We start from the raw sequence: 17,248 nt of genomic DNA, 5'->3' as shown, positions 1-17,248 counted from the left end.
TTGCAGAAGATTTTGCAGGTAGGGCTATATATTCCATGGGTGATCTTTACTCAGGCTATGATCAGTTTTAGGTTGCTTTTAAGAGTAGAGATCTCACTACTATGTGTACTCCACTTGGGTTGGTAAGGATGTGTACTTTACCGCAAGGTGCCACAAATTCTGTTGCTCACATGATGAATGGCATGAACAAGGTATTAAGAGAATTCATTCCTCACATTACTATGCCTTTTATTGATGATTTGCTAATCAAGGGTTGTGAAGAAGGTTTGAAAGACGAGGTAAAAGATCAGAGGGGGTGCCGAAGCTTTGTTGCTCAACATATTGCAGATTGTGAAGCTATTCTATCTAAACTTGAAGAGGTAAATCTAACACTTTCAGGTCAAAAATCAATTTTTGGTGCCAAAGAAATATTGATTGTTGGACATATGTGTGGGCCACATGGACGACGCCCAAGTCCAGCTAAGGTGGAAGCAATACAAAGGATGAAGAATTCATGCACATCAGTTACTGAAGTCCGTCGTTTTTTGGGTGCTTGCGTGTTTTATCGTATTTGGTTACCTCACTTTGCTCATGTTGCAGAAGTACTTTACCAATATTAAGAAAAGGGAAAAGATTTGTGTGGGAAGATGTCCATACAAAGTCCATCATGAAATTGAAGAAGATGCTGTTGGATGCTCCTACCTTAAGGAAGGTTGATTATAAATGTGGAAGGCCAGTGATTTTGACGGTTGACACTAGTCCTACAGGCATTGGTTGGGCTATTGGTCAAGATGATGAGGATGGTCATAGATATGCTATTCGGTTTGGTGCAAAGGTTCTTAACACTCGTCAACGAAGTTACTCACACGTTAAGAGAGAGCTTTGGGGCGTTGCTACTGCTCTAAAGTCTGACAAGGAGTGTTTTATTGGAGCTTCAGTTGTAGTGGAGACTGATTGCTTACCATTGATAGGAATGATTACGAATTGCTCCACTCCGGATATTGCTATGTTACGATGGATAGCTTTCATTAAGTCTCTTAATCCTGAATTTTGTCATATTGCAGGAAGGGACAATCCGGTAGCAGATATGTTATCAAGAGCCAGGTATGAAGATGAGGAAGAGATGCTTACAGAGAGTGATAATGTGGGCTTAAAGTTTTATACTTCTTCTCATTTGCATGCAAGTTGTAGTGTTCTTGCTCGTGTTTTTGAAGCTTTTTTAGATGAGATGTACGATGGAGAGTGGCTTTTGATAGGCCGTTATCTCAGCACTCTCACCAAGCAAGAGGAATGGAGTGATCAAGAATACAGGAGGATCAGGAAGAAAGATTATGGTTATTTCCTTAAAGATGGGCACTTGTGGAAGCAACCAAAACGTCCAGGAGGATCACCACAACGAGTGGTATGTGACAAAGTAAAACAACAATAGGTAATTAAAGAGTTTCATGAGAATTTATGGGCAGGACATAGAGGAGTGTGGGCAACATTTGCCAAGATTAAAGACCACTACTGGTGGAAAGGTATGTACATAGATATTGCTCGATTTGTGGAGACTTGCATGGTTTGTCAACAGTATTCAAATGTGCGACATCGAGATGAGTTACATCCTACTTATCCATTGGCTATGCATTATAAGTGGGTTGTAGATTTGATTACTATGCCAGTCGGTATTTGGAAAATGAGGTATATTGTTCTTGCCAGAGAGGATCTCACTAACCAGGTGGAAGGAAGAGGTTTGCGTACCAAAGCTACAAGTTCAGTATGCAAGTTTTTGCTTGAGAATGTGATTTGCCGATATGGTTGCATTGGGAAGATTACTGCAGATAGAGGAGAATTAGATGCAGATGAAGCTTATGAGTTCTTCGATCGGTTGGGAATCAATTTGGCTCTTACTACAGCATATAATCGGAAGGTAATGGAAAAGTGAAAGAGGACATCCGCCTATTGTTAAAGCTTTGGCCAAGACTTGTAGAGGAAGAATTGGTGATTGGCCTAAACTTTTACCTTTTGCTTTATGGGCTGACAGAGCTACTCATAGCTTAGTTACAGGATTTATGCCATTTGAACTTATGTATGGGCAAAAGCCAATCATGCCTATAGAAGAGACGATTGTTTCTTGGACCATACTGCCATGGAAATCAGAAATGTCAACTGAAGACTTGCTTGCTATGCGCATTCGGCAGCTTGAAAGACGCCAAGAAGACATTGACCAGGCAATAGATAAGCTCAAGGAGGCACGATTGAAGAATAAAGCTGCATTTGACAAGAAGCATAGATTGAGACCATATACTATCAAAGATGGAGATTGGGTACTTGTTTATGATAGCAGTTTGGAAAATCAATATTCGGCCATGCGTAAAATGGTTAAGAGATGGTTTGGACCTTATGTTGTGCTGCACGTTTATGATAATGGAACTTACAAGCTTAGAGAACTTGATGGCACCAAGCTTAAAGTACCCATTGCAGGAAAGAGGATCAAATTATTCAAGAAGCGAGAAGGACAGGTGGTTCTAGGTGATATAGATTCTGGAGAATGCCAAGAAGATGATGAGATGTATTCGCTAGAAGAAGCTTCTGGCGATACTTTTGCTTATGATGATTAGCAACCTGAAGACGGTTGGCACATGCCGGAGGATGTGCAGGTTCAGAGGGAGTGGATGTCATGACGCTCCACGTCCATAGGTGAAGCTTTAACATAACACAAGATTCTAGACGTTATTATTGCTCAGACGGATTATTGATTGCCATCCCTTGGAGTATATTGCTTGTGTTGTTGTACTCGGCAAAGCCATTGTTGATACATATAACTACTGCAATGTACTTTAGAGAGCAGTAGGTGCGGCTAATATAGCGGTGACAAGGATACTTCAGTTCGATATTATGTGTTCGAAGATGCTTTGGTTGATATGTAAACCATAAGAAGTGCTATGTGATGTTCCATTTCTCAAGTATTTCAATATGATGTACTTCAAGAAGCTTAAAATGTGTTTGAGGAGCTTGTTGCCCACCAAGATCAGTTTGGCGGCATGGCTTAGTAAAGAGTGGAGATATTCGATGCAAAGGGACGGCTTCTCTTCAATGCATTCACCTATACGTATGCCTTGAAGGTGAAGATCGGCATTATTTTAACCCACATGCAAGACCAGTGTGAACAGCCGCTTAAAGTAATAAAAAGCAAGGTTTTTTTTAAAGGAAATATTTTATGAGTTAAGGGGTTGCAGTAAAAATAGAGGTTGATGAGCTTTATAAAAAAAAAAACGGCACGCAAGGGCGGAGCCATCGAAAAGCAGACAGCACAGGGAAAGATAAAAAGCCGTCAGAGAGAGGGGACGAGGCCGCCAGAAGAAAAGTAGCAGGTTGACGAGCGCATAACTGTCAGGGGCCGCCCATGACGAAGAGGAGGACGAGCTGACAGTGGGGTTGCTTGTGGTGAAGACAGCAGGAGAGGAAAGAGTTGAATCGAGCTGCTGGTGGTTTGGAAGCCGAACGAGCAGAGGCAGGCCGAGAACTGCAGGAGCTGGTGGAGAGAGCACGAGGAGGCTCTGCTAGCTCTGTTGTCGAGTGCATGAGCAAGAGGGTGGCAATTGGCACTCATGAATAGAGAAGGAGGATTGTGTCCTTTGCGTGCATGAAAGCAGTGCCACAAATTTCCAAAGGAAGGCTGCAAGCTAAGGACAGGGCGGCCAACACGAGCGAGAGAGGAGTATTATTATTTGGACGACAAGTTGGGCATGATATGTCAGTGTCCAACAAGGAGCAGACCGAGAAATTTAACTTGTGATTCGGGAAGGCACGAAGGGTAGAAACTTCATCGATACCAAAAGCATCAAAGGAAGAAGATCGTTAGTGTTCAGAATAAAGCAAGGACGAGAAGTTGAAGTTCACAAAGAGTTATGACAATGGAGAAGCAGATCTTTAGCAGTTTTCAGAGGTTTGTTTGAATTTAAAGAAAACTCAAGCAAGTGACGACAAAGTGAGTGCAAGTGAAGGTGGTCGAGAAGAGCAAGGGAAGAGCATTGAGGCCATACACTTTTGGAATTTTCTCTTCCGCTCACAGTCTCGGTGGGACCAAGAGCACTTGTTGCCTATTGCGATCAAGTTATTATTTTTTTTTGTATTTAGATTTTAGTTCATTTAGGTAATTCAATTCAAGGTGTTCTTTCGTGCTATATTCTCTTGAAATGTGCATCTTTCTCTCACCGTTTCCCACAGCGAGCAGCCCGGTGCTGACCCGGCTCAACTCGTGCACATAAAAATCCCCCGACAACGTGAGAACCCTCTCTAAAATGGAAGTCAACAATTTGACATCATGGTGTAGATCATTAGAAGACTCTCTCCCTAATTTATAAAAGAAGCCTTTGCTGCATGTTTTGTATCTGACTTTCCATCCACTCAATACCCACTATTCTAGCCACTTTGTATACATTTTGCAATATATTAATCTACTAATGATTTTCTATCTCCATTAGCGTTAATCTCTCTCTCTCTCTCTAATCTCTTATAATTAATTTGCTAATTGAATGGACTGCTATCATTTACACCATAGCCACAAGTCTCAACATGTGGTATCAAAGCTGTCGGTTCACAACTAAGCCTATTAATTACCATTGCATTAGCACTCTCAATAATCCTACTTCCTAATCACCATTTGGGCACGAGCATGCTCCACTACCCTTTGGTGATTCGGAGAAGAAAAATTTTCATTAGCATTGAATCCTTGCATAGTTTTTCATCGTCAATTAGTCTTCACATTTAGTGTATTTACACATAATTTTTATCTTCAATTAATCTCTTCATCATCATGTTCTTGTAGCGTTTCTCGTGTGTGGGAGAAGTTATTGTCAAGAGCTTTCTGAACGACCATTTGCTTGCTCAAATCGGACCTCGCATGGACAACTAATTAACAAATTACATTGCAAGATTAGTGCATTTTTCTCTCTGTGATTTCTTGCAGATTGAAGTTTGAGTGTATGTGTGTGTGTGTGTGTGTGTGTAAGTACTTGAGAGCATTTAATGCTCAGAGCCATTGTGACTGTGTGGGATAACTCTATCACTATGTACATATTGTGCTATAGCTCTTTATTTTAAAGGGCTTTTGACCTCTACCAAAAAGTGAATGCCCATTTGTCAACAACATTCATCCCACACACACAAAGTGATGCTACGCGTCCTCTGTGCATGCTACACCCTTTGCTAGAAATCAACCCCAAGCTTTCACTACAGCATGTGGCCTACAGGCCCGCAACCACCAACATCTGCTAGTTGTTTTGTAAATCCTTGCACCAACATATTAAAGCTCAGGAAAAGCCCATTTTTGTGCTATCTTCTCGTATAACACAGCTAAGTTACACCTATCAGTGCTATCCACATCATTACAAAGCTTTATACAAGACATCAAGCTCCAAGCTCAATACCTTAACGACGTGCAAGCTTGGTGCTGCTTCTACCTACTGGTGGACTTTGCTTTTGGTAGCTGCACTTCCCTTGTTTTGATTCTGCTCATCACGGATTTGAATCCAAGACATTGAGCAATAGCTCTTTGACTTGCTCCAAAGCCAGGTACGGCATCATCTACACCTAGTGATTCATTGGATTCTTTTGTCGACTCTCATTGTGAGTGCTCATCATAAAAAAAATCCTTTGCGGTTCGTGTGCTCACGCTACTACAAAACCATATTCCATCGTGCCTAGTACTCAGCCTCCCCAACTTCCCTCGTTACTCGACTGCCAAAACCCGTTAGGTCCCGTCTGATTTGTTGACTGTCGACATGTTTTTTTTTTGTTGGTGTTAGCAGCAAGCTAGCTCGAATAACATTTTTTGGAGCTTTTATTGTAAAAACTCTTATTATTTTGATGAATCGGGAATGTTGTTACTCCTACTTTCTAGATAAACAGTGTAAATGATTGGCCGGGGCTACAAGCTTCTAGATTGTATCAACCTATCTTTAGCTAGAGCTCCTAGATTATTAGTTTTGACCACAAAAACCTTGGCTAAGGTATAAAAGCCAATTTTTGTAAGTATTTTATAAGTTTTGGATAATAGAATCACAGCGTGAGCTAACGATGCTCACTTCTCTCCTTCTCACGCTTCCTACTCCCTTCTCGGTTGTCAGATTGCAATGTCGTCTGTTGTGTTGCAACCGCAGGTAAGAGCTCTACACATTGATGTAAGAAATTCATGATAATTTGTAGCTTTTTTCATCGCCGACCTGTGGCCTTATTTCATCATAAGTAGGAATTTAAGCTTCAAAATCATAAACTAAGTATAGGCGAGGTATTGGGGTATCATTGCTAAGCATTTAGATGCATTCTGGGTCGAAAACGACTAGGTCAAAAACTCACTACCGTTAATAATCGTGATTTTTTCACTTGACCTAAAGTGAGTTTTGAAACCATAAGAATGTGTGCTTAGGTCTTATAAACACGTCCTAGAAATTTCGCAACATTTGGATGTCATTTGATGCTGTAACGGATGTGATTTGTTTGCCAATCAACGACTAGCTTTTGGTGATTTCTGTCATTTGAGTATAGCTTGAGTTAGATGCAAGTTGTTTTTTGTTTTCCATGAAGCTGACAACCTCTTGTAGCCTCTATACACTAGTCGAGTCAGCTTCGTCCCATGGATTGACAACTATATTCGTGGTTCTCGCTATGTCTGCAATAAGATAGGAGTGAGGTTAGACAACCGTCCCACATTTGGCACCGCTTTCGGGGATTGAAGTGACCTAAACTAGGGAAAAACACAAGCGTCTTGTGAAGTTATCCTTTAACTTCCTCTAGGATCACCTAGAGTCAAAACTTTCTTTTTAAAGTCGCATAGCTTAAGATTGTCGTCTTTTGCTGTGTAGAGGTAGCTTGAAAGTAGGTTGTACTTGTTAAGTACCTTTTAGGATTGTGGGAATGTAGGATTGGATTAGGATTTTGAGAATGATTGATGGACGAGACAAGTCTTAAGATCAATGCTCAAAAAACCATAAAAAACAAGAAAACGAGTGTTTCTGGACACTTTCCACAACCCCATTGTAGTAGGACCTAGGAGTAGGGTAAGTAGAATCCGATGTGGATCTCAGAACATTGCTCTATCCAAAAGAATCAATTGTAAGTTGTTTATGTGAAGTTGTAGAATTTCAGTCTACGGCTAGAAATAACACCAGAAGATTGTCCACCATTGAATCCGATTGGAGATTATGCTTTAAAAGTTGTATGAACTAGTGGGTAAGCATAAGGACGCATTCGAGATAAAATTTCAAGAGTTTGCAAAAACTCAAATTATTTCTTTTTCTTGACATTTTAGGCCAATTAAGTTTTGACTTGACCCAGAGGCTTAAAATAGATCATAAAAAGACTGTCCACTGAAAAACGAGAACTTGAGTATAAATTGGAAAAATTTTGTTTGTTCCAAAACATTCCACCAAGGTCAATCATGGACTTAAATATATTGGCTCAAGGATTTGTAGCTGCATGTTTCAAAACGGGGATCATACATAATATTGTAGCTCAAATCTATAGCTTCAAAGAGAAACAAGGTGAGTCTATTAGGGATTGTGCAACTAGAATGAAACAATACATTGTTTCTAGAGGGACTGCTAGATAAAGAACTTCATGCTATATTGTATAGCAAGAAACATATGACCCTAGAAGAGTGTGTGTCAGATGCTATTTGCTTAGGAGACAATTGTGATATTTTCAATGAAGAAGATGTCCCTAAGAATAATCAAAGTGAGAAAACAACATCCAACAAACAAGCACAAGTGGGAACAGCTCTTGCATCACCGCTTACAGCCAAAGAAGACATGCTCAAAAGGATGAATGAAATGATGAATAACATGCAAAAGAACCTATGAGGGGACCAGGACAAGGGATACCTCAACGGAAACAACCAATCAGGCCGTAGAAATGGTGTACAATCGAGGGTAAATGGACCAACCATGAGACCAATGAGTGCTATTACCGACCAAAGTATGATGGGAGTGTTCAATACGTGCCTATGAGGCCACACGGACAACCCATGTACAGATATCAACCTATATGGCCCCAGCTCAAAGACCACCGATGGGTATGGAAAGACCTTAGCCCGTGTTGGGTCAACAACCTCCATATCCAGGACATAATGCAGTGCCTGTAAAGTACATCCATTCATAGGGAGTCATAGATGAACAAGCACTAGTGCCTGTTACACCCTATGTTGAGCCTAGTCCATCTACAGTAATGGTAGAATGAGATTGGTATAATTCACATCGACCACCAATGGAAGAACATGTGACTTATACTACACCAAAACTTGCAGCGATGTACTATGTAGCTAATCAAGGTGTTAGATCTCCGATGGTAAGACCCATGATTAAGCCAAGAACGGGGTACTGTTATAACTCTGGTACAGATGATAACTAGAAAAATGAATGCCCAGAGCTTGACAAGAAAATTAAGCCAATGGAAGCTTTTTGTATGCAATGTTGCAAAAAGGAAGGACACTTCCCTGAAGATTGTCCAAAAAATCCTTTAAACAAGGATAAAACAGTAATCAGCGTAGTCCAAGTGATACCTAGTAGCTCATCTGAGAGTGAACCTATTGTTCCAATTAAGGTAATTACCAGAGCTCATGCTAAGAAAAACAGACATAACTCCGCTGATGATTCGGAGAATACTAAAATTTCCTCTCAAAAGACCAAGAGAAGTAAAAGCAAAAGATATGAGATGAGAAAACAAAACAAAGGGCTGAAATCGAGGAGAAATCCAAGAAACTATTCCAAGAAAAAGTGAAAGAAACTGGAAGAGAAATCAAGGAAACCACCGTGAAATCTGGAGGATCAATTTTGGTAGACAAAATTTTTGAGCCAATCAATGCAGCATTGGAAGCTTACCAAGCGGGACTTAAAGCAGGCCAAAACATGGAAAACAAATGGAAAAACTGTCCTTCTCCCGATATGGAAGCAGCTAAGCTTAAAGCTTATCAAAATCTGGTAAGAATTACTCAAGTGATGCTGGAAAAACAAAAACCCAAGCTCGAGAGTATAGCAAAACCTGAGGAGCTTGTGGAAGGAACATGTAAAGAGAAATCTGAAGTGGTGGTAGAATCCCACCTTGAAACTAAAGAGCCAGAACTCATAGTGCCTGACAGTGAAGATGCCTTAGATGGAATTCCGTTCATAGAAGAAGACTGGCCAGGACACTTGTGGGAAAAACTTAGAGAGAGTAATGATGGGAGCCTAACTCTGAAGTCAGCTCCTATAGAGGAAGTTTGGTTAGACAATCTACCTCCTGATATGGACATGGATGTACAATCCTTGCATGGGGATTGCGGCTCTGAAGCTTCAGGAATGTCTAAACCAATGACTTTGAAAACAGTACTACCCTCTTACTTGGGAGGTAACAAAGATGAATCCATAGTGTGTAAAACCACTCAGATAAAAAGAGCAGAACAGACCCTAGAGGTAGACAACATCCATTCAATCATGTCTACAACCATTCAATACACTCCTACTTTTGGAGAACTGTTACAAATCAGACCATATTTATGGAATGTCCTGTAGAAAACTCTAGAGAAGGTGGGGATAACAGGATTAATCGTGAAAATTTTGGAAAAGTTGAAACACAAATTGGATAACAAAGAGATTAGATCTGTTCCAATGAACAAAGTTGGAGAATAATACAAAGGGGAAGAAGGAAAAACAACCCTTCCGGTGAGATATAATGATATAGAAACCATTCAATACTGGGTAGTGGGGCAGAATAGCCATAGCCACAAAAGCAGTATGGGAATCATGGGGAAAGCCAACCATTAGACAAACTCAAATGAAATTGCAATTGGCTAATGGACACATCAAAAAACCCTTAGGACTGCTTGAAAAAGTGATAGTTAGTTCCTGTGGAACATATCAACACACTTTTGTAATAGTGGACTTTGGAAAGAAACTCAATTATGAAATCATCTTGGGAAGACCTTTCATGCGACAAGTACAACTTATCTAGGATTAGGAAAACAATTATCTGTACTTGAAGCAAGTGGGATCAATAACAAGAGTTAATCTAAAAGATCACACTTATAGAGATTCCATGAAAATGCCCATACAAGAATTTGACTTACTCTCTTCAGCTGAAACTAAGCTTCCATCTTGGTTGAACAAAGACACACCTATTTGGATGTGCATAGCCTCAAAAAATGGGAGCTTAAAACGAGAAGAATTTATCTTATAAAGGGACTACACAGATGAAGCCTATGTACCTGAACCCTTTCCAGAGCATTTGTTTGAGCCATTTGAGTGGACTCAAATTTTGGCAACAATGGATGTGTGTGTAAATAGGTCTATGCCTACTCAATTTTGCAATGAGAACGGCTATGATATAATTTCCATACAAATGATCTCAACCCTTCACATAGAAGACAAAATTCAAGAATCCAAGGACTTAATGAAAGCTAAACAAGTCTTTTCGGACCTCCACTATAATGCAACAGATGAGTTAGAAGAATATTCAGCTACCTCAGATGATTTGGGGTCAGAAAAAGAACATGTGAGAGCTAAACTACTCATGAAAGGAGAGGAGGAAAAGTTTTTTGACTTTCCAAACAAAAAACCGAGAAGACAGAAATGGTATAAGTGGAAAAGAAATAGGAGAAACTTCAAATCTAGACCTATGCCATCAGTCTCCAGTAGAACACAGCTTCTGATGCAAATAGATGCACATGATTGTGTCAAAAAAAAAATCACTAGTAGATATCCTTTAAATGAAAAGCGCAAAATATCAAAAACATTGAAGAAAACAAGAAAGAAAACTCAAGCAAAACCTAAATACCAGGACAAGAATTCAACCATGACACGAGTTGAATGGAGAAAGAAGTATCAAGAGTTGAAGAAATATCTAAAGGAGATATATACCACTAAAATGGAAACCACCAAGGAGGAAGGTAAAGATGTAATGAGTGTTCCATCCATTACAAGAAATAACCAAAAAATCATAGTCAAACAACCTGTCAGGGAACTATGAAAACAGGGTGAGTTCTACGAAGAACCTGAAAAACGCAAAAAAGATAGATCTGGCCGAACCAGGAGAAGAGCCTAGACCTTCCTACATTGCAAACGACTTGATAGAAGAAGAAGAAGAAGAGCTTTTGTTAAGTTTACTGAAAGAATACCGAGATATCTTTGCTTGGTCTTATAAGGATCTCAAGGGTCTTGATCCAGAAATCTATCAACATACCATACCTATGAGAGATGATGAAAAACCAAGCAGACAGAAGCCATATACTTATAGTGAAACATTTTCCAGAAATATCAAAGAGGAGATAGAAAATCTAAAGGAAGCCGAATTCATTTATGAAATTGACCACCACGGTACACCACCCAAACCATGCGGCTGCGACCACCTTCACTCAAGTGTTGACCAGGCAGGAAATTGATCATGCACAGTATGTACTTACGACATTGAAAGGCACAAAGAAAGAAGGAAAAATACACATATATGGGTGCTCTTGAAGTGTTGACAAGGATAGCATATCATGCTACTGGTATGGCCGACAATTTACCGCTAGCCCTAGATTAGAACACCTGGATTGTGGCTACTCAACCTTCTCCAAGAACCACCTGTTCAAGAAAGAGAGTGTATAAGTCAGACGAAGAATCTACAGAAAGCTCCCATGAAGCTCATAGCAGTGAAAGCTCGGACAACAAAGAAAGACGGGCAAGAATTGAAGAAATGAAAAAGAAAACAGTAGCCGCACACCAAGAAGAACCTCAGCAAAAGAAGCTACATCGAGCTGCACTTGGATCTTTTGTACTGACAGAGTAGTGGTTAGAAGTTCATTGGTTACTTCTGTTAGCTGTTGATCTTTGCTCTTGCATGCATTGGATAATTTAGTCAAAAGCTCTCCCAGCTCTTCCATCTCTTTCTGCTGCTTCTCCTTTGCAAGCTGGTGTTGTTCATTGGTTACTTCTATTAGCTATTGATCTTTGCTCTTGCATGCATTGGATAATTTAGTCAAAAGATCTCCCAGCTCTTCCATCTCTTTCTGCTGCTTCTCCTTTGCAAGGTGGTGTTGTTCTGCTTCATCTTTCATTTCTTTGATGTGTCTTTGTAGATATAGAATGATGTTCATACTGTCATGTAGCTCTCCTTGTAGAGCATCAATGACTAGATCAATCTCCTTAGCCTTAGCACTGCGCTAAGTGCTGTTGTTCGCATTTTATATGTCATCAACTGCATCTGCTTGGCATATTCATTGACCTGCATGATGACTTCGTCATTTGTTTCCCATTCAACAAGCTCTACCTGGGGCTGTCTAGAGGTTTTGTCCGTTTTTGTTTGTGGTTCTTTAGGTGGTGATGTGGTTTTTGCTCGTGGTTGTGGCGGGGTTCTACTTCTCTTCCTTGAGGCGTTGCGGTTGCCTTGGCTGCTTCTTGAGGCTTCATGGATGCCTTGGCTATTTCTGGCTGGGTTGTTGTACAAGGTCCTGCCTTAGTTTGTTCTGTTTCTTTTGGCTATTCAAAACTTGCTTCTACCTATTTTTCAGACTCTTTTTTGCCTTCATTGGGTTTAGTTGTTGGTGAAGGGCTTGGGCTTGGTATTGGTTGGTCTTCTTGCTCCGTAGTGGGTAAAGTGGGTTTCGGAGACATCTCCCCCAGTCGTGATGTGATTCACTCTGTTTAGTAGTCTCGGCTTGTCTTTGTTGCTCGGTCGCTTCTTCCTTTGCTTTTCTTTCAGCTTCTTGAGCTTCTTTCAACTTTAAGGCTTCTGCCTTTGCATACATGCACTCAAGAAAATCCTTGGGATCCTCTGTTCCTTTTCGTGCAGGGTTCTTGGTTATGGGTCCTCTTATATCTCTTGGAACCCATCTTTCAGGGTCCTGACCTATAGCTTGGCGGCTCCTTTCATAAGTCTGCTTTTCTTTGCTTCTTTGCAGTACTCTGCGCAAAGGATCAACGATCAGGTAGCACTTTTGAGACAGATAAGAGACAACCCTGCTATCGCTTCAATCAAGGGTACATATGAATTCTATAAGACTTTGGAAAAGAGAAACAAGGATCTCAAGCTTGAGCTGAAGCTAGAACAATCACAAAGACGAGACCTTGCCTTGATGCGGGTCCAATGCGAAGAGAAATTGCTCAAAGAGATAGCACAATTAAAAAGATTCAATCAGCTGTTGAGGGAGGGACAACCAAAAAAATCAAGAAGAGAGCAACTAAACAACCAACAATCGACATACCCTCAGTCTCATTTGTTGAGATGGAAACACAGCCGTGAGAAAGAGTGGCAGAAGAATCATACTTTCAGGTACCACTCACTGAAGTTGAGGAAGTGTTCATGGTCCAGCTTTCTAAAGCTGAGGAAGATGCACTAAAAGATTGCCGAAGAAACATATGCTGAATGGAAAGCAACAATGGATTGGGAGTTGAGAGTTCTCCACTCGATAAATGTAACTCAACTCACTCCCAACCAAATCAATGCTCAGTGGCATCATCAATCACTACCATACCCCTTGATCAAAGTGGAATTACTACAGGTAAAGGAAAGACTATACAAAGATATGCAGGCAAAAGGCTCAAAGGATATCCACCCCAAGTGGAGAAAAAGCTGGTTGAACAAGAATTTGAGATATCTAATTCTGTTCACAAGGGCACCTGCAACCCTCTAGAAAGACCCAATATTCTATCATGTACCAAGGGTAAGGACATGGCAGGAATACGTACCACTGAAAAAGAAGAGGCCTACATGGATGAATTACCCATGACTACCAACTCCGTAGCAGGGACCAGCAACGGAAGAATACATGGTGAGAACCCTAACGGCCGCCATGACTTTCTTCAAGAGCCTCCTTGACCTCTTATGTGCCATGATGTATAAGATTTGTAGAATGCTCCTGTATTCAAGCTTTTCACGAGCCTGAGCAAGCCGGAGTACCATGGATGTCTTTCCTCGAAGGCAATAAAGGTCTCTGTTATGACTTAAGTGGACAGCCTTCAGAAGAAGTCCTCTACGGCTTCTACGCCCGATGCATGTTTTTCCCCTCTAGCAATATGTTGGCATTTGAGGAAGCATTGTATATAGGTTTCTTCACTTGGCGAATGAAGATATTTGGGCCAATGATAAGTAATCGTACATCATATTTGTTGGCTATTCAACTTTTGAACTTAAAAACAAAGTCACCATGTAGTTCTTCCAAGTTCGTGACAAAGAACGAAGAATCAGATATGAGAAATCACTACATGCACTTAAAGGCCGCCTCGCCAGCCGTCAACCCAAAGACTACTTCAGTCCATGAAGCTGTGTCAAGGGACGATATAGTTGAAGAGGGGGGGAACGTTAGCAGCAAGCTAACTTGGATAACATTTTTTGAAGCTTTTATTGTAAAAACACTTATTATTTTGATGAATCAGGAATGTTGTAACTCCTACTTTCCAGATAAACAAGGTAATTGATGGGTCGGGGCTACAAGCTTCCAAATTGTATCAGCCTATCTTTAGTTAGAGCTCCTAGATTATTAGTTTTGACCACCAAAATCTTGGCTAAGGTATAAAAGCCAGTTTTTGTAAGTATTTTATAAGTTTTGGATAATAGAAACACAGCGTGAGCTAATGACGCTCACTTCTCTCCTTCTCGCTCTTCCTATTCCCTTCCGGTTGTCACATTGCAGTGCCGTCTGTTGCGTTGCAAACGTAGGTAAGAGCTCTACGCAACGATGTAAGCATTTCATGGTAATCTATAGCTTTTGGGATCGCCGACCCGTGGCCTAATTTCATCATAAGTAGAAATTAGGCCGTGGGTATTGGGGCATCATTGCTAAGCATTTAGATGCATTTTGGGTCGAAAACGACTAGGTAAAAAACTTGTTGCTGTTAATAATCGTGATTTTTCACTTGACCTAAAGTGAGATTTGAGACCACAAGCATGTATGCTTAGGTCTTATAAACATGTCCTAGAAGTTTTGTACGTTTGGATGTCGTTTGATGTTGGAACAGATGTGATTTGTTTGCCGATGAGCGGCTAGCTTTTGGTGATTTCTCTCATGTGAGTGTAGCTTGAGTTAGATGCAAGTTGTTTGTTGTTTTCCAAGAGATTGACAACCTCTTGTAGCCTCTATGCACTAGTCGAGTCAACTTCGTCTCATGGATTGACAATTATATTCGTGGTTCTTGCTATGTGTGCAATAAGATAGGAGTGAGGCTAGACATCCGTCCCACAGTTGGCCTCATTTTCTTTTTGAATTGAAGCTTCTTAAACTGGGTTCTCACGAGATACCAAGGGACTTCGGTGCGGTCATGGTGTTTAGTTACTGATCAAACTTCTTTATATGCATTACAGAACATGTGTGTTTGTTCAATTTATGTATATCCAAAACTCCAAGTGTTAGCGGGTCCCCACGACAGACATCTATAGCATAGCTATTTGGCACTAACATAATTTCAATACTCAGGGAAGCAACTCGGATGGCACATGGAAACTGTTTGAGTGTGTCAACCTCAAGAAGTGAACCTATGAAACGGAGCCATCTCTCGCACTAGAAAATCTATCACTCTCAAATCTGGTAAACTGTCTGTGTCCTATATCACACCACTCAATTGTCATGCCATTTCGGCACTCAAATGAAGTTCAAATGCAACAAAACTTTAGGAGGAGGTCTAAGACACCTAGGTCACTATCCTACCAAGTTTGGTCATAATCCAACAAGGCACCAAAATCAAGATCCATCATGATCAAGGTCTTGAAAATTAACAAAGACCATACTATAAGGGTCTCCCTATGGTCTAGGAACACTCTCATATGGTCGAAACGTCAAAAAACAACCATTAAAGCACTCAAAACAACCGATTTATCTTAATAATGCATAGTCAAAAACCATAATAGAATTGACAGTGATTACAATGAAATTAAAGAGCAGTAGACAAGAAACACAATGCAAGTTTTGGAATTGAATTTGGATTACCAGAGCTCAAGATAGATTGATTACAAAGCGCATGAGAGTAGCCGCTCTCAGTCGTACTCTCCAAAACTCGTAAAACCACTTTGATAATGATAATGTGTGTTTTCTCATTTACAAATATTGAGCTATATACCTAGGGCTTTCTTGGCTAGTGGGCCAAATTTACAAGGCTCACACTCAAAATACGACCTACAACTCGGATTTTTAGATAAACCAGCTCAGAGATCATCTTGCTAAAATCAAAGACTCTCATACAATTACAAAGTTTTTGTGCAAAAATAATGATGGGATGTCAAAGTTTTAGGGCTCATGAAGAAGGGGTTGACTAGGAGGACGCCCATTTGGTCCATCTGCCAACATTTGCCCCTTTTTAGTCTATGCACGCCCTTGTGCAAACTTTGTCTTGTTTTTTGTCTTTAGCTTTGTCTGTGGCTTTAGCAACATCTAGACTTCAATCTAATTTTCTGGAGTCTTTAGTAGTCAAATGTCCTCTTTCCAGCTTCTTTGTGGGTAGGTTGAACTTGTCTACTCTCGCCGCTATCTCTGTCCGGATCACCAATTCTGTGAAAGGATTCTAAATTAAGGTGCTTTGATATGCAATATGGCGGGCAGGAAAATCCTTTTTCACGGGGTTGAAGATGGTGAGTGGCATAAAATGGTAACCATCTTTTTGCAACATTTCTCACCCTACTCAACGTCCTCTTCCTCATATGTGTATATATTTTTCTACGCTATTAAGTTATCTAGAGTAAATTCCCCCTCTTCGTTTAACCTTTGTAGCGACACATACATTGTACTCTTCCAAAAATGTCACCTTAGTCATATATTTATATTACCACCCTTTTCTTTTTGCTTTGTAAATAAAAGTAAGCATACAATAACCAACTATCTACCCCCAAACTTTCTTACCTCTTGTGAATTAGTAGTAGAAAAATAATATATCCATCTTCCATCCCATATAGATAAATTACCATGGAAATCAGCTCTCCACTTGTCTTTACCAAAGATTATGGTCCATCTCTACAAGTCTTCTATGCCCCTACATAGGTGGCCCAATATCTCTTAAGAATATACATATATAGTTTTCTCCTTTCAAAAAGACTCCAATTGTATATTCTTTTCACAAGAAAATAATATTGGGCCCTCCTCTATTTGTTTAAGCATCATGGCCTTTTTTAAAAAGCATGATTCCCCTTGGATGCATACAAGCAAGGGCCATACAAGAAGACTTTGAAGAAAAAGGTTCCCTATGCCTAGTGTGGACCTTCCAAAACAAATTCCTTGGTGCATGGGCGTGAAGAATAGTCCAAATTCATATCAAACATGTTGAGAAGGTCAAATTTTCCTTTTGAAGCA

At 40.3% G+C, this 17,248-nt stretch overlaps 2 protein-coding genes across 2 annotated transcripts; both read left to right on the top strand.

The window, feature by feature from the left end:
• The first annotated feature begins 128 nt into the window (after nt 1-128).
• Nucleotides 129-1,906, top strand: LOC147463136 (uncharacterized). Its single transcript, XM_086495506.1, has 5 exons — nt 129-278; nt 328-359; nt 580-1,381; nt 1,443-1,499; nt 1,553-1,906. Exons 1-5 carry the CDS (start codon nt 129-131, stop codon nt 1,904-1,906), a joined length of 1,395 nt encoding a protein of 464 aa, XP_086351632.1.
• Nucleotides 1,890-4,404, top strand: LOC147463135 (uncharacterized). The gene has a single exon (XM_086528103.1). The coding sequence runs from the start codon at nt 2,034-2,036 to the stop codon at nt 2,580-2,582; it is 549 nt and encodes a 182-aa protein (XP_086384229.1). The 5' UTR covers nt 1,890-2,033; the 3' UTR covers nt 2,583-4,404.
• The last annotated feature ends 12,844 nt before the right edge of the window (nt 4,405-17,248 follow it).

The sequence above is a fragment of the Adiantum capillus-veneris genome, chromosome 2 (genome assembly GCF_014529385.1).
Source record: "Adiantum capillus-veneris isolate H3 chromosome 2, ASM1452938v2, whole genome shotgun sequence".
Classification (NCBI taxonomy): domain Eukaryota; kingdom Viridiplantae; phylum Streptophyta; class Polypodiopsida; order Polypodiales; family Pteridaceae; genus Adiantum; species Adiantum capillus-veneris.
The sequence above is the reverse complement of the archived record's forward strand: the minus strand, read 5'-3'. Positions and strand labels throughout refer to the sequence as shown.

What these genes read in the sequence shown, in the direction of transcription:
- LOC147463136 (XM_086495506.1), top strand. Translation starts at nt 129, where the DNA reads ATGTGTACTTTACCGCAAGGTGCCACAAATTCTGTTGCTCACATGATG. An exon ending in AAGAAGGTTTGAAAGACGAG is followed by an intron (nt 279 to 327) that starts GTAAAAGATCAG and finishes AACATATTGCAG; the next exon opens with ATTGTGAAGCTATTCTATCT. An exon ending in AGACCACTACTGGTGGAAAG is followed by an intron (nt 1,500 to 1,552) that starts GTATGTACATAG and finishes GTTTGTCAACAG; the next exon opens with TATTCAAATGTGCGACATCG.
- LOC147463135 (XM_086528103.1), top strand. Translation starts at nt 2,034, where the DNA reads ATGCCATTTGAACTTATGTATGGGCAAAAGCCAATCATGCCTATAGAA.